Source organism: Podarcis gaigeae (assembly GCF_964106915.1).
Source record: "Podarcis gaigeae genome assembly, chromosome: 3".
Classification (NCBI taxonomy): domain Eukaryota; kingdom Metazoa; phylum Chordata; class Lepidosauria; order Squamata; family Lacertidae; genus Podarcis; species Podarcis gaigeae.
Window position 1 is genome coordinate 64,225,524 of NC_139680.1, and position 15,750 is coordinate 64,241,273.

Here is a 15,750-nt window from a genome sequence, read left to right on the forward strand (position 1 = left end):
AGGTGTTTTTCTTTTATAAGCATTAATAATCTCCCCTTTTCAGTTGCTTTTAAAAATATTGTGCTTTATTCAGTGCATTTTCCATGTACCCAGTTGTTTTTGTTATTTAACAGCTAGTAGTCAAACAGCTCAAAATTGCATAATTTAAGGAGAAAATATTGATATTTTATTTCTGTTCCTGTCACTCCAAGCACTGCAGCTGAATGTTGTGACATGAGTCATTTACCCATGTGTGTGCTTTAATTCAGTGACTCATCATTCAGTTGTCAGCCAGACCTCCATCACTTATTAAAACAATTAAGCCGCTCGGCTCAAAATTTAAATGATACGTTCTCTTGCTGTGCAATGATAACATGCTACTGTTGTACAGCCAGACCAAATCTGAAGAGATTGTTGTTTCGTATGCCACTGCAATTACATGCATGTGCCTATGTTGCTATAGTAACATCATAGGCAATACAGGAGGCTGTCTTATGCCATGTCAGGCGTTTTGACTATCTGTTGCTTGCCCTAACATTGACTGTGCCTGGTATATTGTGGCCATCTTACCAGCAGTGGCTCTATTATGGGGCAATGGGCAAAGGATTGGGTGAGAAAATGCAAACTTATTTCTTTGTTTTTGTTCTCTAAGATAGTATTCAGCTCAAACACAAACTAGTGGTCAGACAGGGGAGAAGTGGGCATGTAGAAGGCATGCAATGATTTAGACTTTCCTGTCTTTCTTAGAAATGTATTCATATAAGTACCTCACATGAAGTAGATGTGGTAGTAGATGCAGGGCTGTCATTACTCAGGGTGTGGTGCACTCGGGTGCCGAATTCTGGGGGGTGCCAAATGTATACCTACTGCTGTATACTAGTCCCTCTCGATTGGTGGCAGTGAAAAGCAATGGAGTGAAAGTCCCCGCCCCCCTCCTCTGTTGCTCTGCTACCCCGTAGCGTCAAACATTCTTGATGAGTTAGGAAACAAAAGCAGCTTTTTCCACTGTGTTGTTGTTAAGGTGAGTGATTTCCCCTACCAAAAAAAGCTCAATAACTTTGCCCTTCCCAAAAAAAGCTCAATAAAAGTTAATTTGGGGGCAGCTAAACCAATTTTTGGGGCACTGGGTAGCACATATGCTAAAGACTGCCCTGAGTAGATGTGTCTCCTAACATAAACAGTGAAGTGTCAAATCCTGGCTTTCTGTAGCATGCCTTTTAGTTTCTTTCTCCATACAAAGTCAGACACAATAGCTGCCTTTTGGAGTTGAAAGAAGACAAGCACCCACCAATAATAATAATAATAATAATAATAATAATAATAATAATAATAATAATTTATTTCTACCCTGCGTGGCCACTCATTGGACCTGCCTCCCCTAATTTCGAACTGTGTATTTAGCTACTCCCCGCCAGCTTGCCTCTGGTTTTGGATTCTGGTCCACTGCTCTCCTGTCTGAGAAGCCGGATCCTCCCCCATCCCATCTGGATGACAATCATTGAGATCATTTCCCTAATTGTGACACATTCTTTGTTGTTGAAAATTTGTGCCTCCGAAAAAGGTAATCTCCTTTCCCCGAGTTCAACTTATTTGAAGGGGGAAGGGAATAATAGCTTTCCAGATTACTTTAAGAAAAATGGCATGAGTGGAAGAAAGGGAGTGACCACCTACTCATTCTCCATCACAGACAACAAGGTTGTGGAAGACCTTGCTATGTATTGCCTGGCTTTTTGTAGATCTGCCTCAAGGACTGTTTTGTCACTCATTTCAAAATTATAAAATATAGGAGAGCATTCCTGCCTGGCAACCTTTTCCTGAAGACTGAAAGCCATGAAAGGACCTCCTGTTGGCAGGATTTGATTTGGAGCAAACAGGCATTCCAAGGCTACAGTGTGTTAATTTGGACTCACATTATTGCAATAAACATCAATATTATGTGGGAAAGGAAGGGAGGATTTAAAAATTGCTTTACCAGTTGTCGCTGTATAGAAGAACCCTATTTCCCGATGTCCCAAGTCTGTTTGCAATGCCAACCCAACAACCAACAGGCCAAGCCAATCTTGTTTGTTTACATGTGAACTGGGAATCATAAACAAGATGTTGGCTTTGGAAGCATCTTCTAAACAGACTTGAGGGAGGGAAAACTATTATAATTGCTTTTGGATATCCATGCTAGATACATGTTGGTATTGATAAAACCAAGAGGCTTTAAATCCATGTTGATAGCCAGTGCTTACCAGTGCATGGATGCATAGAATTTTTATGATCATATTAAGCTTTTAGCCTAAAATTCTGGCTTTTGCATCTATAAAATTCATGAATTATTGAATATATCTTTTGCCAGTGATAAAAATGTTCCTATATAAAAATGGCTTGGTAATTAATATATCATGCAGTACTTCAAATATTTGCAATAAAACTCTCTTTGCAGGCTGTTCAGGAGCGCATGCAGTTTATTAACAAATGTGTGCGGAAAGGTTTGGTTGCATCTGAGGCCGACAGTGTCAGCACTAGAGTGAGTTCAGGAGAAACAGGTATGTGTATGCCTACATAAATAGGGTTGCCATATTTTGAAGAGCAAAAAAGAGGATGCTATGACTGCTGTAACGGCCACTCAAAGCAAATAAATGCAATTTATCTCAAATTTTACCGCTGAAAGGTGTCCTGGAAAAAGAGGACACATGGCAACTCTAAAATAATACAAGCTTTCTTACCTATGAAAACCTTGAAGAAACAGTTTTCAGGTGTAGGATTTGTGGGATGAAATAAAATGTGTGTCATTACCAACCAGGCTGTGTTGGTAATAGGCAAAATATTCTTTACTTCTATCATATGCTGCTTGTCAAATCACTTCTGAATATACCTTGCTTTTGGAATGCATTTTAGCAAAAATACTGCAGTCCAAACTATTATTATTTTATTATTATTTATTAAATTTGTATACCTCCCTATACCTGTAGATCTCAGGGTGGTTCACAACATAAACAAGCCTGCTGCACAGGCTCCCGATCCAAGTCAGGGGCAGCAGCTTGGAGGAAGGATGTTTCCTTCACTATGTTTTCCTAGTGAAAATCCTCCTGGCAGTCTGACATTTGGCCCAGGAGGGAGGCTGCTCTTTGTGTCCATGTCAACTCCCCCCCTGGGAGTTTCACTGGCCATTTTTGTTGGGAGAACAGCATGGAAGGAAGGATTAACATCTACTGTGTGACTCCCAGTCAGAAGGCCTAATGGCTCTTGTATATACACACATCATGCACTTAAGGTATCTGTCTTTCTGTCAATTGCATTTGTATCATTTGTATATTACTCATACAACTAAGTTCTCTGGGCAGTTTACATAAATTACAAAATATAATTCACAGTTGAAACACTTACACTGAAATAAGATAAGCTAAAAAAAAAGCTGAGCAAAAAAGCAACTAAAGCAAGCAGAAACCTAGAATTTAAAATAGTTAACACTAGCTTAAAATCCCTTGCACAAAAGCTGAAACATTCAATGGGTTGTAATTATAAAAGGCCTGGAAAAACAAGGACGTCTTCTTCTGGTGTCATAAAGACCATAGTGAAGTGCCAGGCAAGCTTTTGGGGGGCGGGGGAGACATCCCATAAATGGGGAGATACCACCACCTTTCCCTTGTAGCTGTTTTTTCTCACTTAATTAGGTAGGAAACCTGGAGGAGGGCTTCCAAGGAAGTTGCAGGGTCTGGACAGATAGGTATGAGGGATGGTGAACTGTCAGGTAACCCAGCCCTAAGTCATTTTAGGGCTTTAGAGGTTAAACCCAGCAATTTGTATTGGTCCCAGAAACATAGCTGTCAACGTTTTCCTTTTTTAAGGGAAATTCCCTTATTCCGAATAGGATTCCTTGCAGGAAAAGGGATAAGTTGACAGCTATGCCCAGAAATGGAGTGGAAGCCAGCTAATTAAGCCTGTAGCCTAGTGATTGGAAGGATATAGGAAATATGGCACAAGGAGAAAGGCTTACACCTTGCTGTGCAACCAGAGATCTCATACATAGATAGACATGGTCTGGAGGTGCAGTTTCATTCAGATGGGTAAAAAATTGTTAGCTTTGACAGTTCTGACAATCTGTTTCTATAGACTGGGATAGAGCCCAAGCTCTTCTACCAGGCAGCAGTTTGGTTTGGGTAAAGGTGACTTCACTGGCCATCTGATCATCATGTCACTTTGCAAATATACATGCTGGTGCATATTTATATCTTTGGATCAGGTCAACATATAACAATCATGTCTGGGATAATATGGTACTAAAGTTTTGACCCGTTTCTCTTTTCTGGCCAGGGACTGCTTCTCCTGTTTCTGAGCTAGTGGTGTCCCCTGCTGGAGTAGTTGCTGAAGCGCAGCGGAAGGAACCTTTAGACCTCTCTCCCTATATTAGGTAAATTGCAGCAAGTGTTTAAAGTTTGGTTACAACATATATATTTTTTAATGTGTAAAAGTTAAGAAATGTAGGGTTGCCATATTTCAAACGGGGATGGAAAAGTTGTTGAGCTTTTTGGTTTTGTTTTGCAAAAAAATGACCTTGATGGAAGTTTGGCAAAATTGACATCGCCAACATGGGTTGTCATTACATCTTGAAGGTTTTACTGATTGACACCTGGACACTGTTGCCAAATGCAGTATTCCCTATATGGCCAGGAAATTCCAGACATATGGCAACCCTAAGAAATATTTTAAAGTACTCATCTAGCTCCTATGGTTAGTTGTATCCCATGAAGTTATCCCATTAGCACAAGAACTCCCACTTGTGTGACGGCACTTCCCCTCTAGAGGGTTGAGAACACAACATGCACTTGAGAAGTTCATTCCGCTCAATCAAAAGTCCTTTTGCGAAAAGGATGGCTTCCTTGGATACAGACCTTTATATGCCTTTATATTTAGCAGTACACCGTGTTGTCTCATTTGTGCCTAGTCCCATTGTCTAAGCATGTCCTGCTCCCAAAGCTATGGAGATGGAGTGGATCTGGATCTGAGCGCTCTGAAATCAATTCTAACTTATCAGCACATCAAAGGGAACTATTTAATCTCTGCTTTACCCACAGAAAAACACTACCTGAACCTGTCTTGAAAAATGAAGCTATTATTCAAGAGCAAGAGATGCGTAAGGCAGAAGAAATAAATCATTTTAGACAATTTCGAGAGATGGTTGGAGAACACAGAGGGCAAGAACACACAACTAGGAATCGGTTGAAGCAAAATGTACTTGATATGTATGACAATCTTCAGGTAAGTATGCATAATTCTGCTAATCATTTGAATAAATGTCTTATTTATTTATTTATGCTTACCTGTTATGTTTTTGCTCGGTTCATATTTTTCCTGATTTCCTTTCACTTCCTTTTCTTCCTTTTTTTTATCATCAATCCAAATTTGACATGCTGAGGACAGAGAGGAAGTACAACATGCAGTTATAGTGACCATAAATAGCAACAACATGATCCTGTGCTTGTTTACTCAGAGAAGTCCTGCTGGGTTCAATGGGGCTTGCTCCCTGGGCAGTTTTTTTAGTATTGCTACTTAGAGTTATGTATGAACAAGCAGCCCCTAGACACACATCTTTAAAAAACCTTCAGTATAATACATCTGTGTGGTCATTAGAAAAAGAAAAACTTTGTGAAAAATATACATGAGCTCTAGGTAACTAAAATATTCATGCTTTTATAAAAGTTATGCAACCCACAGTATTGAAGAGATAATACTTAGGATTTTTTATTACAGTACCTTCTATGCTACTACAGACTTCTGGGAAATAACATATTGTAATAATTTGGAAATCAAACAAATTGCATACACATTTGGTGTGTCTTATACTTTAGAACATTTGTTCTAAACATTCTTGTATCAAGATGCAGAATTTTTCCATAGGTAGAAAAGGCCTGGTGTCAGATAATAAGTAAGGAATTCATTGTGCAGTTTTCTTGGTTGTGAAGTAAGCGTTACAGAATTTTAGAACACTGAAATCTGCTCAAAATATTTGGTTGTTGTTTTAGGTATACACCCAAGATATATAAGTATACACTTGAAAAGGTAAATGATAGTTTCTCCCATTTGATATAATTAAACAAAACTGACAATTAAGCCAAGTAATTGGGAAAAGGAAAGGACCCACATATTTATGGACTAAATGAAGTTCTTAAAATATTACTAGAGAGGCACTAGATTTATCATATACCTAAAGGTTTAATTTTGAATAGAGTGGATGTGTTTGTCTTTGGATAGGCATCCTTAGATGAAGCACGAGGCAGGGTGCTCAGCGTCCGGGAAGCATACAGAGCTAAGCTATTAGAAGCTGAGCGCTTAAGATTAGAAGCACTAGCAGCTGAAGAAGCCGCTCTTCGAGCAGAGCAAGAAAAGAAAACCCCAGATGTGCAGAAGAAAAAAAAGGGAGGAGGAAAAGGAGGAAAAGGAGGGAAGAAAAAGTAAATTTGCTTGAAATAGAAGCTGGGTAAAGCTCCTTACTGGTTAGAAAAGAGCACCAGTTTTTGCAGTATTTTGGAATGCAATTCTGTCTTTTTTCCAAGTGTTATTTTTGAAATCCATTTATAATCTTTAAATGATGTTGATTTTTAAATCGATTTTAAAATTGTAATTGTATGCCATTACTTTGGCATTATATTTTTATGCTTTAATTGCAATAAATGTTTGCAACAAAATTACCAATATGCCTTTCAGTATTGTCAGACAGTTTTTAGAATAAATGAACATCTAAATCAAAGAAGTCTAGTGGAATGGAAAGGAGAGCTACCTTGGTACCACCCTCAACCTTTCTGCTGGACCAAGAGGTGGTGATACAAGTAAAAAAAATCCTGAAAAAGAAAAATCTGAGCAAAACGTGACCACGTGCCTGCTTCTGGTTGTCATTTTGCTATATATTTATGGATTTTATGAAGTGCTATAACAGCTCTAGAATCCCTTGTTGTAGAAGTAACTTTTGGGGGAGGGGGGAAGGCTATATGAATCTAGACACACAGCCTACAAAGTACAATGCACAGCAGAGGAACACTAAAATATTCTTAGGAATCTCAGTATTGGTATTTTGGGCTGTCTTTGTTCTTCACCTTTTCTAGTGAAGAGAGAGAGTTTGTGAAAGGTTATGCCTAGCGTTACAAAAAAATTGACAAAAGATAAGGATGCCTCGTTCTCATGTGTGATAACTAAAGGAATGTTTACAAATTATGCTCAGAACATTGTTCAATGATATATTTTTATCAGCTTACTTTCAATTCTCAAGGAGCTAGTTTCATCCAAATCCTATACATGACCTATCATTTTTTCATTGTTGTTTAGTTCTCTACCAACTGAGATTATTGTTTCCCTTTGCAACAGTTAGTACTTTAAAGGAGTATGGTATGTTCTGAGATTAGGGACACAGGTGGCGCTGTGGGTTAAAGCCTCAGCGCCTAGGACTTGCTGATCGAAAGGTCGGCGGTTCGAATCCCTGCGGCGGGGTGCGCTCCTGCTGCTCGGTCCCAGCGCCTGCCAACCTAGCAGTTCGAAAGCACCTCCGGGTGCAAGTAGATAAATAGGGACCGCTTACCAGCGGGAAGGTAAACGGCGTTTCCGTGTGCGGCTCTGGCTCGCCAGAGCAGCGATGTCACGCTGGCCACGTGACCCGGAAGTGTCTCCGGACAGCGCTGGCCCCTGGCCTCTTAAGTGAGATGGGCGCACAACCCCAGAGTCTGTCAAGACTGGCCCTTACGGGCAGGGGTACCTTTACCTTTACTATGTTCTGAGATTAGCTTGAACAAATGCTCTGCAAAATCCTGTCATTTAAATTAGAAGGATGGCAAGATAAATAATTTTGCTTTGTAGAAATGCAACAGAATAATCCGTGAATCCAATTTCTTTTAATGACACAGGTATTAGATCCCAGAACCTTTCTCACACTACCAGGCATTGCTTATTGGCAGTGTGTCCTAGCCCACGTAGGCGAGCTCTGACTAATCTCATTCTGTGGCATTGCATCTTCACTGGCCTTTGTTTTGTCCAGCTGGAAGATGTTTCTCCCATAAGCACTCTAGCTGGATGATGAATAGAAAGAAAAGGAAGCAACAAAATACTTTTTGTCCCAGAAAACACTCCATTCTATTACTCCAAGTAAGAAAATTTGTTGCTTAGAAATAAATACTGGGGGATTGGCAATCATAGGTGGTGAGTGTTTTGCAGGCTGGGGTGGTAAATAACTTCTGAAATTGGGTTGGCTCAGGAAAGTAGCTAAGGTATTTCAATTTTGTAAAGTAGTTTGACTTATTTTCCAAGTCAGTCTGATGTTGGCTGATGGGAAATCGCCCATCACTACTCAGCAGTCACTTTCCTGAAAAGTCTTTACTGAAATTCACCTTATAGCTCCTCTGCTACATCCTCTCTGTCACCAGTGTATTTCTCAAAGTTAGTACCTTATTTGCCATCCCTATTTTCTCCATCCGTCCTCTGTGAATGGCCGCATGCGAAAGCCAAGGAAGTCTTCCCCCATGCACACAATAGCAATACCATTTGCACAATCACTGCATATTTGTCAAGCATCTTTTTCAAGACTTTAGAGAAGTCCTGTGGCAACAATATTGAGGCTGGTGCATTGCTTTCTTGTAATCTCTCTTCTCTAATCAGCAGTAAAAACTGTTGTGTTTTAACCTAAGGGCCAAGGCCCAGCTCTAAGGTTCAACAACATTATCAGCACAGATAATCTGATTTTAAGCAGCTGCCTGTGAATTGAGAATTCTAGTACTCTCCTGGTCTTTGATAGTTGTGTGAAGCAGTCCTGTAACTACACCAAGCCCCTGTTTTTTACTCAAGTTGTACTGATGGAGGCTGGGCCCCCCATAGTACTTATCATTTTCTCCTTTTGATTGCTTGCTTGCTTGTGGTGTTTCAAAGGAGGTCGGGGTGATTGACATGGCTTCTCCCTCACTCCCCTCCTAAGACATCACGTTTGCATTCTGAACCAACACTATGGAATCTTGGTACTTAATAAATATTAACTAGTAGCAGTAGCAAGAGTGTTGTGAAAGCCTTGCTTCCTGCAGCATTACAGTGCTATCTTGGTTCTTGAACGGCTTGGCTCCTGAACAAATCGGGTCCCGAATGCTGCAATCCCGGAAGTAAGTGTTCCGGTTTGCAAACGTTTTTTGGAAGCTGAACATGCAACGCGGCTTCTGCAGCTTCCAATTGAGTGCAGGAAGCTCCTGCCGTCAACTGGAAGCCGCGCCTTGGTTTTCGAACGGTTAAAGGAGTCAAATGAACTCCCGGAACAGATAAAGTTTGACAACCAAGGTATAGGGTTGTATAGGGATAGCTCAGTCAGTAAGAGGATGAGACTCTTAATCTCAGGGTCATGCCTTCAAGTGCCACATTGGGTGAAAGAGTCCTGTACTGCAGGGGTTGGAATAGATTAGGGTTGCCTTATGTCCAGGAAATCCCAGACATGTCCTCTTTTGGGGGGCCTACACACCCACCTGGGGGGGAATGTTTACATTTATAGCAAGTGTCTGGGGTTTGGGGGTTCAGTTTTGGGGGGTGCAGGCAGCTCAGGTGTGGGTGGCTCAGGCTGCTTTGCATGCCGTGGCTGCTGCCAGTCCAATCCAGGGAAAGATGGGCATGGGTGCTCTGCACACTGCAGCCACTGCCAGCCCGAGACGGGAAGAGAAATGCATGGCAGCCCCACATACCCACACATCTGCCTGGCTTGGGCTGGCAGTGGCTCGGGCTGTGCTCTTTTTTGCTCTTCGAGATATGACAGCCCCAGACTAAATGATCCTTGTGGTCCCTTCCAACTCTGTAATTCAACTTCAGGCACATTGAGTAATGATGCTGTGAGACTCTGAATGGGAAGAGAAGAACTAAAAATGTGATTCTCTTTGACAGGCACACACTTGAAAGTCTGTCCTTATTTGTATCAGGTGTAGTTCCTTTTGACCTGGCCCTGATTTGAACCCTGTGCCCACCACCATCCAATTATTCCTGAACATTTGCATGGTGGGGGTGGGGGGAGTAATGGGAATCAGAGAGGTCTCACTTTCATATTGGAGAGATGCTGCAAGGCCTCTTGTTTAATGGGAAATAGCACCTGTGTAGAGCTTGCAGCTTTTGTAGTTATATGTTCCATAATGTCTGGGAGGAGGTGGTGCTCCATTCACCATTTCCAACTAAGGCGAAGCCTTGCAGGGCCTCCATTGATCATTTTTCTTAGTTTTTATTTGTATTTTGAATTGCTTTCAGTTGTATGCTATGTAATTATGTTTCATTCACCTTTGTATATTTTGTTTACTTATTTTTTGTTGCTTCCTTCCCTTGTTATCTATTTGTGTTAAATGTATGATATGTAAAGGCTGCAACATTCATTGAATTAGCCTAATAAATTAATCAATTTAGAACATTTCGCTTGACTAAAGGTGCCTCTAATTAATCAGGCCACAGGTTGTTTCTTTATATAAAAAAAGTATTTTTAATGCACACAGTTATAAAAACCACAGTGTGCCAGTTTAGAAAGGAGACACTCCTTTTCTACCATGCGGCAACTTTTTTGCTGCTGCCTAAAAGCAAGACTTTTACAAGCACAATTGTATTATCATATGCAAATTTATGCACAAAAGTATTGACTAAATCTTACAGGATTAATCAACTACATTTTTTATTGAATGGAGCCCTAGTAATAAGATCATGAGAAATAAAGTTATTTTTAATAAATGTAGAAAATGCTTTTTCTTATTACTCATGACAGATATGAGTCTTACAAAAACCTGAGGAGTAGGGGTGGTCACTATAGGCTGACATGGTCAGAGTTGTGGTCACAGGAAAATGCTTCCCTTCACAGATGCACAAAGCTCAGTGTCTTACAGGTGTGCCAACTTGAATAAAATATTGAGGTGTCTAGGTAAGCCTCACCCCACATAAGCAATCACATGATATGGTGCACACACACCATCAACTTTGGGAGCCCCTGGCCCCCACAAATATTTTATTGGAGGGGGCATAGACCCCCTCGGCCCCTAGAAGTTGGCTCCTATCTTACCATACTTTTAAGTACAAAGCTGTAGAAGCACAACTTCACAGAGACCCAGTTTCACTATCATTACACAACAGAACAGTCGGTAGTTACAGGTTGGCAACAGGGTGTTCATAAAAACACCCCTTGCTTGTTGAGGAGAAAGTGGGGTTGTGCTGGCTGGGCCATGCCTCTCTGATGGTTGCAAGTTCAGGCTCAGTGGTAATGGGCCCTGCATGTGTAAGGATGTACAGACGTATGCCTCCTCCAAATGATGGGAAATCTTGATTGGCCCGGGACTTCCAGGAGTCCATGGAGGAATGTTGAGTTTATAATGCCCACTAAGGCTGAGCTTACGACCATGCACTGCAGGGAGGGCGTATCTGGCCGATGCAAAGGGCCATGGCTGGATGATGCAATTCTCATGTCCCCTCATATTGTGGAAAGGGATTGTGTGTATTCCCTCTGTAAGTATAAGCAAGGTACCATGCAACATTAATCCAGATTGTGTCCGGCTCAATTTAAATAAATGTGCTTATTCTTTTTAAGAAAAATAGGAAATACAGATCAACAAGGGAGGGTAAAGGTGCCTTTCAGAGAAAAAAGAAGCTAAAAAGAAAATATCAAACTAAGGAAGACCAGACCACTATCCCTGCTGAGCTAAGAAAAAGAAGAGCAAAACCCACAGTTGAAGCATGTACAGACCACTGCACCTACTGACTTCAGAAGGCCTCTGCTATGGCATAGACCCAGCTATAGTCAAGCTTTGTGTGACTAATGGGCCGGGTGTGTGCTTGCATCCCTCCATATCAGAAGCATCCATTAGACTCAATGGAAAGCAGTTCACATCTCCATCTGGACTGACCATCTGCGTGACCGACGTGTTCAGCTCTCTCTTGCAGGATTTGAGAAATAGAGGAACTCACAATCTCTTAGCCTATTAATATGTGGTACCTTTAGTTACGAACTTATTTCGTTCCAGAGGTCTGTTCTTAACTAGAGGCGTGCTTTCACTAATGGGGTCTCTTGCTGCTGTTGTGCCGCCGGCACACGATTTCCGTTCTCATCCTGGGGCAAAGTTCTCAACTCGAGGCAACTCTTCCAGGTTAGCAGAGTTTGTAACATGAAGCGTTTGTAGCCTGAGGCGTTTGTAACTCGAGGTACCACTGTACTTGTCTTTACCTTTCACTTTAATGCCACATTTAAAATGCTCTAGTGCAATGTTAAACCGGAATGATACAATAATTGAGAGGTAGCATAGAGCAATGTTTGCTCATTTACCACCCTTTTAAAGTTCAATACATTTTAGATAATATCATTCATCTGTATGTCTGAGGCTGTCTCTGTATTTATTTATTTTTTAAGCTGGAGAACTGATCATACTATGTTGACATTTGTCAAGGTTAGTCACTGTATACAGCTTGAGCCTTTCCAAAAGCATTGTTACAAATATTTAAAGATTTGGTACCCAAAATGGCAATGTCTTCTTGGTGGTTCTACAAATGGATTTCATTTCCCCCCAGTCAAATGGCACTTTTCCCTGGCAATGCCGCTGCAGAAGGGAGGGCCCACCTGGTGCTGCTTGAAAAAGATTTGCCAGACACAACTTTTCTATCTGGAAGTCTTCTGATGTTCTGCCACTCATGCCAGAATCCATTCTGGATTCTGGATGTCCTGTTCCACCAGTTACTTAATTGGCTTTGTCAGCTCTGATACTGTGGGCTACAGCCCACAGATGCAAGAGGCGTCAATATTTGTGTGGGGTAGGTTTCACTGAAGATGTAGACCATATATTTGCTGAGGCATCTTGTATTGACAAGATGTGATGAATGATATTGTGCCCCCATGGAACATGATTCTGTACAAGTGCAACATACCATCCAGGCAGCCTTCCAGCTTTGCAACAAAACTCACCAATTCCAAATCCCTATTTTTGGTGGCTTAGTTTTGCTGCAACCAGAGATGTAAATCACAGCCAGGGTGCTGCAGTGGTTATTGTGTTGGGTTATACCTACAGATACCTGGGATCAAATCCCTGCTTGGCGAGAAAACTTAGTGTGTGATTTTGGACCAGGCAGTCTCCCAACAATACAGGCTTTTTGTGAGCTTGGAGGAGGAGGGAAGAGAACTATGTATGTCTGAAAAAAGGCCTTGGGAAAAGCACATTTCTACAAATAGGAGAGAGCATGGTGTGTGTGTGTGTGTGTGTGTGTGTGTGTGTGTGTGTGTGTGTGTAAAATAACAAGTTATATATTCCTTAACGAACACCAAATCTGGAAGCAAAAAGTTGAAATCATTCCCATTCTTTGCTCATTTTCAAGAAGCCCAGAGTAGTGAACACCACTCTGAAAACCTGAATGGGCTGCTTATTAAGACCTGAATGGGCTGCTTATTAAGACGGTCAAACTAGGGCTCTGGAGACCCCACTGTAGACCCCCCCAACCCAGCCCCAACCCTCACAAGGTAGTTCAGTGGAGCCAAATGGGTATGCCACCTGGCACGAAAGTTGCAAAGTAAATGTATATAAGCCTCACTTTTTCCCCCTTACTAGCTTTCAGTCTTCATCCACCATGATAGTAATAAACATGTTTCATGCAGAAAATGCCACAGCAGCTGCTCAGCAACTCCTTCTCCCCCAAAATATGTGTACCTATGATAATAAAGCATCCAAATTAGTAGGCTGAAATGAGTACATTATCAGTATACCTCTCTAGCATACATTACGTAACAGTTTCACTTCCTGAATTATAAAGGCTTTGTCACTTAAAAAAAATAAATCACATCTTGATTAAAATACAGTAATCTTCATTATCTTCTAGATGTGAGTAATTGGCTATAATTGATGCTCTCTAAAGGTATAATTTATCCCTGTTACATCTGAGAAAGATGCTGTGTAGAAGAGAATATGCTAGTTGAGAATTGCTTCAGGTCTTGCATCCTTTCTAGCAGAAATTCAGTAATAAACTGATCATCCACCTAAGTGTACTACAAGGCTCTCACAAGTGCTATCAGAGGAGAGACAAGTTGATGGCACCACTTCACAGCTCCTGAACCCGGTACTGGGCCCAACTGCAGTGTGCAGGACTGACATCATTTTCGTGTACCCTCATGCTATGCTGGTAAGATCCAAATTTCATATAATATGATTGCAAAGGCAGGGAGCTGGGAAATCCACACCTCACCTCAACCATGAACTCACCAGTAAGCGTTTGACAAACCACTCTCCTCTGGGGCAGGGCTTTTTTTTCCAGTCAGAACATGCTGGAACTCAGTTCTGGCACCTCTCAGGTGGGCGCCATTGCCATTCTAAGAGAACAAGGGTTCATGGTGAGCTCCAGCACCTCTTTTTCTAGAAAAATAGCACCCCTTGGAGGTCTCAGCCCATCTGCAATATGGTGACAAAAATACTGCCAGCTCAGGGTAGTCCAACACAAAGTCCAAGGCAACTTTTGATGCCTCCCCAGCCCTCGTGCTGCCTTCCCAGAGCTGGGTAAACAAGGTGCTGAGCTTTGGGAAGGAGGCATGAGGGCTCTTGTGAAGTTTTGCACCAAGTTTAGTTAACCATGTTAAGCTGAAGTATTTCAGCCTAAAATTCTTTATTCTCACAGGCGGCCTAATACAGTAGCTTAAATTTAAGCATTCATGCATAATTTTCTTCACCTGGAAGGTAAAATCTACAGCAAAGGCTTAAGGTTGCCTATCAAAAGAGGTCACAAATTACCATCTTTAGTCACTGTTGTTTAGTCGTTTAGTCGTGTCCAACTCTTCGTGACCCCATGGACCAGAGCATGCCAGGCACTCCTGTCTTCCACTGCCTCCCGCAGTTTCCTCAAACTCATGCTGGTAGCTTCCAGAATACTGTCCAACCATCTCGTCCTCTGTCTTCCCCTTCTTCTTGTGCCCTCAATCTTTCCCAACATCAGGGTCTTTTCCAGGGAGTCTTCTCTTCTCATGAGGTGGCCAAAGTATTGGAGCCTCAGCTTCACGATCTGTCCTTCCAGTGAGCACCCAGGGCTGATTTCCTTAAGAATGGATAGGTTTGATCTTCTTGCAGTCCATGGGACTCTCAAGAGTCTCCTCCAACACCCTAATTCAAAAGCATCAATTCTTCGGCAATCAGCCTTCTTTATGGTCCAGCTCTCACTTCCATACATCACTACTGGTCTTTAGTCACTAGAGGGAGGTACCGGTATTTCTATATCTGCCTAATATATTGCAAATATTTTTGTTTTCAAGGCATTTTTACTGCATCAAATACGGGTTTGTTTGCAGCTGAACAGCTCCTGCATAGGGAGCTACTTGTAACAATGAGGTTTTGACTTTGTTAGGCTTGAATGTTGATAATGCTCAAAACAAGGTTTACAGAGAGAGAGAGAGAGGGAGGGAGGGAGGGAGGGAGGGAGGGAGTGGAAAGTGCACTTTTCCTCAAGCCTGCTTAACAAAAATAAGCAAATAATAAAACAATAATCATTTTGTATCAAATATAGGGTTATTGCTGATGTATCGCTGACAGAAAGGCTTGTTAGGGGTTTTAAATTTTTATTTTCTTACTACTATTGTTATCAGTGCTTTTTTGTGGCGGGACGCAGGGGGACACATTCCCCTAAACATTTTGTGAATCTAAGTTTGGCCTCATTGAGGGACAGTATTTCCATATGAGTATGAAAATGAGAGTACCCCTAAACCATCCCCTTAAATAAGGGTGTTCTCCCCTCCCAATATTTTGCATACAAAATCCTTGCTGCTAGAACCATATGATATAAGAATCT

The 15,750-nt window shown here is 41.5% G+C and overlaps 1 protein-coding gene across 3 annotated transcripts in view; it reads left to right on the forward strand.

Moving 5' to 3' along the window:
* ADGB (androglobin) overlaps nucleotides 1–12,299 on the forward strand; it is a 63,411-nt gene extending 51,112 nt beyond the window's left edge. For 2 of the 3 annotated variants that reach the window (XM_083731599.1, XM_083731601.1), the window contains 4 exons: nucleotides 2,411–2,513; nucleotides 4,282–4,378; nucleotides 5,043–5,226; nucleotides 6,220–6,656. In XM_083731599.1, coding sequence (XP_083587725.1) covers nucleotides 2,411–2,513; nucleotides 4,282–4,378; nucleotides 5,043–5,226; nucleotides 6,220–6,423 — 588 coding nt within the window. In that variant the 3' untranslated portion in view covers nucleotides 6,424–6,656. Of the gene's footprint in view, nucleotides 1–2,410; nucleotides 2,514–4,281; nucleotides 4,379–5,042; nucleotides 5,227–6,219; nucleotides 6,657–11,530 lie in introns of those variants that run through there. The other variant, XM_083731600.1, reaches the window with a different exon arrangement.
* Nucleotides 12,300–15,750: the final 3,451 nt, after the last annotated feature.